The following is a 6,722-nucleotide window of genomic DNA, read 5'->3' as shown; positions in this document are numbered from 1 at the left end:
CTTTTGGTGAAGGTCCAAATCCAGATCCGGATTAGAATTTCTTTTTAAGTGACTTCACCATGGAGCGAGAGGGCAAAAACGAGATGAAGCACGATATCTGAAAAAAGATGTGGATGAGTTGGGTAGGTGCCAAGAACAAGCTGATGGGATTTTGGTTCAGATCCGAGTCCAGATCTGGACTATCAGTGGATACAAAACGCAAACAGTTCAACCTGGCAGATGTATGAGCTCCACCAAGTGCCGTTCTAGTTTTTTTTTACTTTTTTATCCCCACCCCATTGACCTTGCCTCGCTCAGCCATATTATTCCTTGGGGGTTGCTGTTGCTTCCCCTAATCTCTCTCCTACTTTCCTGTTTGTTTAGTTCCTTGCTCTGTGTCCAACCGTTCTCCCCACTACCCCAATGTCTGACCATACCCTCCAATATTTTCATGACAAATACTGCAGTGGGTGGTTGAAGTAGGGGGGGAGGACATATTATAATAAATAATTGCCCTTCTTAATTATATTGTTAATTTAAGTCCCTTTTGTCTTTCTCTTACATCAAAATGACACCGAACAAACAATGTGCAGAGATGAAAGAATATAACCGTGAGTAAACAAGTTGTCATCCCTTCATGCTCATTGTGATATGTTACTCATTATCGATGAAGGTCAAATTACAAATGTTAATACACAATAAAAACTTGTAGCCGCACACCTGTCAACATCATTCATCGAATTTCGTGACCTGGAGTGCAGCCAACATGTTGCTTCCCAAACTGGCTGCAATTTATTTGTCTCTGACTCTCTCCGGAGTGCGAGGTAAATGAGGGCATTTTGCTTTTTAAAGTTGAACCTGGGATGCATTGGCAAGTTATTGGCAAATTATTGAGTTGTTTGAATAGGTATGGTAATTGTGTTTTGGTTGTATTTGTAATATGGCATTATAAATATAAATACCTTGGTTCATTGTGATATGTTACATGATTCCAAATTGTTACATTACATCAAAATTGTGATATGTTCATATGTGATACTAGTACCCGACTGCAAAGCCGCAATGAGCCGGCGAAGCCAAAGCCTCTTGCCACTATTTTACCCATCACGATGGCATCAGTAGGTTGGGTAGTTGGTAGTAGGTAGGTGTAGTAGGTACCGTACCTAGTTCAAAATGACACCATTTGCATTCTGGATGAGATGAAAATTTATAAAATCTCCTTCTTGATTAATTTGGTGAATTCCGTCTCAACTTCGGATATTTCCGGCCGTGAAAAACTTTCCCCTACGGCCGCGAGATTTCTAAAAAATAATTCTTCGTCAATGTTAGAATATTTGACGCCGTTTTCACCCTCCGAAGTCCGAAACGCGGTAATAAGCTTTTTTGAAATATTTTTTCAAATTCTCGAATCTCATTGGTTCCGGTGTTTGGTGACGATTTTCGTTGAAGATAACCAGGGCCCGTGCGGGCCCGGGGAACGAGGTTGGTCTTAAAGTATTTTAATTACAAATTAGAGGTGCATAAGATTGTGAATCAAACAAAAGCGGGTGAAACAAACTCCTATTGAACTTTTTCGCAATTGTTTATGCATACTTCCGCATCCGCATGATGGCGGCCTCCATGGAGCGATTTGGTGCGTCAAAGCTTCGAAATTCTCAAAGGATTCAGCAAAATCTGGCTTCACAATACGTACGCGTTCATTCACAACACCGGCTTCGCCGGCTATTACCAAAGGAAAGGGGAAGTTGTGAAGTAGCTGGGGTAAAATGGAAGGAGGTTAGTGGAGTCAACTGTGAAAGAATACTGAGAAAATATAAGGTTAAAATCTATAAGACATTGATTAGACCGGTTATAATGTATTGTGCAGAAATATGGCTTTGGAAAAAATGGAAGAGGAGTTGCTGGAGAGGACAGAGATGTGAATGCTTCAGTGGATTCTTAGAATATCACTAAGATAATGGATCAGGAATAAGGAGACATGCAAGAGAGCAAGAGTTTGTAAGTATCGCAGAAAGGATTAGAGAGACTAGTTTGTGGTGGTTTGGACACGTGATTAAGAACAAGAATGACCGCACTGACTGCATTGATCACAACCTGCGACAAAATCTGGAAAAAAAAATCGCATTTAAAGCAATCTTAAAAGATGAACAGCAGGATTGTGAAACGCACATTTATTGAGCTATTGAATAATTAGCCCAACGTGATGCTCGATTACCGTGTGTTCTCATGTACCGTGTGTTCTGACCGGCTTGATTAAACCTTAATGTGACGGGAGAACTAAGTGAAGACACTGGATGATCAACCAACAAGAACACACCAATTGCGATGCCTTAGAAGTTCCTTCTCACAGGTTGTTGTGCATATGCCCCTGAGCAAAAGACAAACAATACAGTGGGTCAGTCATGACATTTTCAAGGTTACATGTATCAACCACACAATAATAATAATACATTTATTTTATATAGCGCTTTTAAAGAAGCCCAAAGGCGCTTTGACAGAATACAAAAAACAAGTGCAAAAAGACAAAAATCAATAGGTAAATAATCAAAGCAAAAGGAAGGAGAAGGAGAAGAGATAGTCAGGGGTTAAATGCTGTGGGTTAAATGTTGAATGCAGTGTTGAACAGGTGGGTCTTGAGTGATGTTTTGAATGTGGTGAGTGAGGAGGAGTCTCTGATGGTGTGAGGTAGTGAGTTCCAGAGGGTGGGAGCAGCGATGGAGAAGGCCCTGTCCCCCCAGGATCTGAATTTGGTCCGTATGGGGGGGGGGGGGGGTCAGGAGGTTGGTACCAGCAGAGCGGAGGTTGTGGGTGGGAGTGTGTCTGGAGAGGAGGTCAGTCAGGTAGGATGGGGCCAGGTTATGGAGGGCTTTGTATGTCAAGAGGAGGATTTTGTACTGGATTCTCTGGGGGATGGGGAGCCAGTGAAGCTTATAAAGGACGGGGGTGATGTGGTCACGGGTCCGGGAATGGGTGATTAGCCGGGCAGTGGAGTTCTGAATGTATTGGAGTTTATTGGTGATTATTCAGGGTGAACCATAGAGGAGGCTGTTGCAGTAGTCCAGACGGGAGGTGATGAAGGCGTGCATGAGGGTTTCTGCAGCCGTGGAGGAGAGGGATGGACGGAGACGGGCGATGTTTTTCAGGTGAAAGAAGGCTGTCTTTGTGATCTGTTTGGTGTATTTGTCGAAGGAGAGGGTTTGGTCAAAGATGATGCCAAGATTCCGGATGTGAGGGGAGGTGGATACTGGGAAACCGTCGATGTTGAGGGCAAAGTTATGGGTGGATTTGGTGAGCGTTTTTGGGCCAATGATGATTATTTCAGATTTATCATAGTTAAGTTTGAGGAAGTTGATTTGAAGCCAGGATTTTATTTCAGTGATGCAGTTTGTCAGGATAGAGTGGGTGGCGGTGGAGATGGACTTGGTGGAGATGAAAAGCTGGATGTCATCGGCGAAGCAGTGGAATTGGAGACCATGACGGTGGATTAAGTAACCAAGGGGGGACAGGTACAGGATGAAGAGAAGGGGGCCGAGAACTGAACCTTGGGGGACACCTTGGGGGAAGGGAGCAGTGGGGGATTTGCAGTTGTTGATGGAGATGAATTGGCGTCTGTCAGAGAGGTATGATTTGATCCAGGAGAGGGCAGTGCCGGTAATGTTAAAGGTGATGTCTTTGTTAAAGGTGATGTCAAGTCAGGTGAGGAGGATGGTGTGATTGATGGTGTCAAAGGCGGCGCTGAGGTCGAGGAGGATGAGAATGTTGAGGTTGCCGGCGTCAGAGGAGAGGAGATGGTCGTTGGTGATTTTGAGGAGAGCAGTTTCAGTACTGTGGTTGGAGCAGAATCCGGATTGGAATGTTTCATACAGGTTATTGGCAGAGAGGTAATGTTTGAGTTGAGTGGCTACAGCGCATTCCAAAACTTTTGACAGAAACGGTAGGTTGGAGATGGGTCTGAAGTTGTTTAGGGTGTCAGGGTTTAGTCCAGGTTTTTTCAGTATGGGGGTAACAGCAGCACTTTTGAGGGATGGTGTGACGATGCCTGTAGACAGGGAGGAGTTTATTGTTGCAGTGATAAGTGGAGAGAGAGCAGGAAGGGAGGCCTTGACAAAGCTGGAGGGGATGGGGTCAAGAGTGCAGGTGGCAGTTTTCATTCCTATGAGGAGTTCAGAGAGGTCAGTAGGGGAGACTGGGGAGAACTGAGACAGGGGTTGGCAGGATAATGGGGGGGGGGGGCAGGTGGTTTGAGGGGGAGCGGGTGCGGTGGTGGTTAAGCTGTGGCAGATGTTGTCAATTTTGCTTTGGAAGAATGAAAGGAAGGAGATGCAGTTTTCTACTGTGAATGACTGGGTGGTGGTGTTCAGGGGGCTGAGGAGTTTGTTTATTGTCGAGAAGAGTGCTTTTGGGTTTCCAGAGCCAGAGTGGTTAATTTGAGAGTAGTAGGCGGAGCGGGCGCGGGAGAGGGCATCTTTGTAGTGCTGTAGGTGGTCCTTGTAGGCTTGGGAGTGAATTGTGAGACCTGTTTTATTGCAATAAGACAATAAACATCATTTCTCAAGCGATTTACATCCATTACATTAAAGTAGTACAAGCGTTACGCCTAGGTCCCCCGTCGGTGAAGTGATGTGAGTTGACAAAGTGGAAGACGCAAGGCGGCCATCTTGGATTTTGACGTGGCGAACCAATTTTCAATAGCGTTCTTCCTTATGCGTAGATACACCCACACACCAGATTGGACGTTAGTAGTTCGTTTATTTCTCAGGCTATTTCGCTCACAGTGTTCAGACATATCTATGGTGGCGGCCATCTTGGATTTTGACGTGGCGACCCAATTTTCAATAGCGTTCTTCCTTATGCTGAGATACACCCACACACCGGATTAGAAGTTGGCAGTTCGTTTCTTTTTCAAGATATTCCGCTCACAAGGTTCAGACATGCATGGCGGCGGCCATCTTGGATTTTGACGTGGCGACTCAATTTTCAATAGCGTTCTTCCTTATGCGTAGATACACCCACACACCAGGTTAGAAGTTGGCAGTTCGTTTCTTTTTCAAGATATTTCGCTCACAATGTTCGGACATTTACTTTTCAAGATATCGTGCTCACAAGGTTTAGATATGGTGACAGCCATCTTGGATTTTGACGTGGCGACCTCATTTTCAATAGGGTTCTTCCATTTGCCTAGTTGCACCCACATATGCAAGTAAAAATTTGAGAATTTGTGCTTATATAAAATGTTGGAAGCATTTCGTGTTAAAAGTGGTTAAACAAGTTTTTTAGGATAATTCGAGGGTGCTGAATTCAAAAATGCTGTTTAACTGGTTCAATTTTGGAGTCTTAACCTTCAAATTGTAAAAAAAAAAATGCCCGCCATTTTCAGCATATTATTTGCCATAACTTGAATTTTAAGCAACATAGAAGGCTCAAAATAGTGGCAATACCCATGTTTGTGATACTGAGGATTCCAAATTTACTGTTACCTAAGTTGTAACTAGTTTGGTTTCGCCGCCATGTTGAATTCCAAGATGGCCGCCATATTGATCATCAAGATGGCCACAATGTTGGATTTAAATACAAAGAAACAAATTGAAATATAGTACGCCTGGAGTCTTTTGCAAAGTGTGCTTTGGATTATTTTGAAAAGCGAGTAAAATGAGACAATGAAGGAATTGTGGTCTTGTGGTTGAGTTACATACACCTTCTGTACTGCAGAATATTGCTGCCAAGGATTTGGCATCGGAGAGCATTCAACATTCTTTGCTTAATGCAGAAAAACTTGGACAGGTGCAGCTGGATGAGTTTGTTGATCAGCGCCTTCTTCAGCCTCCTGATGGCACATGTCATATCAATTTCAATGCCGCTTTACATAGGAACAAAGCACAGACTTTCTCGTCTCTGTATGCTGTAGACTGCAAAGAAAGCAAAGGCAAAGAAACGACCATCAAGGCAGATAGAAACATTCTACAGCGACTTGTGACAGCTCCCAAAGCAGGGCGTGTGATAAACCTGGACCTGATTCTGCAGCATGAGCTTATGCCTGTGCCAATTTCACTTGCTGCCATGAATGGGAGTCTACATACAGGCAGTAGCGGTAAATCTCGACTGGCAAATGAGTTGATTCAAGATGTCTCAACCCCAGAACAAGTGACATTAACTGGAAGTACTTGCTTAGTAATTGATGGTCAAGCACTGGTGATGGCTCTTGGAAAGCCCAGCGGAATAACCACATTTGGTGAATATGCAGATGCGTTTGTGAATTCAGTGTTTGCCATGGGGAAAAAATTTGAGAGAGTTGACGTAACTTTCGACCGATACCAGCAGGATTCCATCAAGACTGGAACCAGAATGAAACGTACCCGGGCCTCTCGACCAATACGTCGGGTAATAGAAAACCAAAACGTTCCTCTACCAGACAAATGGACCAACTTTCTCTCACTTGGAGAGAATAAGGCAAATCTAGCAGAGTTTCTTTCTCAGCAGCTCATGACAAATGCGGTGTCTATTGCACCCACAACACTTGTAGTGGCTGGAGGATTTGCACAGATCACAGACGTGAAATCTTCAGATCCAGAGATGGACACATCATCCCTACAGGCCAACCATGAGGAGGCGGACACACGACTTGTTCTTCATTGCGTCGACACAAATGCTGAAACAGTGGTGGTTTTAGTGCGTGACACTGACGTGCTGGTCTTGTTAGCTGCTCATTTTGATAAGATGCCATGCACTCAGCTGTGGATGAAGGC

The 6,722-nt window shown here is 44.1% G+C and overlaps 1 protein-coding gene across 1 annotated transcript in view; it reads left to right on the top strand.

Annotated features, from left to right (window-relative positions):
* The first annotated feature begins 725 nt into the window (after positions 1–725).
* LOC137425387 (fish-egg lectin-like) overlaps positions 726–6,722 on the top strand; it is a 74,879-nt gene continuing 68,882 nt past the window's right edge. The window contains exon 1 of the mRNA XM_078776616.1: positions 726–803. Coding sequence (XP_078632742.1) covers positions 746–803 — 58 coding nt within the window. The 5' untranslated portion in view covers positions 726–745. The remainder of the gene's footprint in view (positions 804–6,722) is intronic.

The sequence above is a fragment of the Myxine glutinosa genome, chromosome 4 (assembly GCF_964187855.1).
Source record: "Myxine glutinosa chromosome 4, kmMyxGlut1.1, whole genome shotgun sequence".
NCBI lineage: Eukaryota > Metazoa > Chordata > Myxini > Myxiniformes > Myxinidae > Myxine > Myxine glutinosa.
Note: the sequence above shows the minus strand (reverse complement) of the source record. Positions and strands in the feature narration are given on the sequence as shown.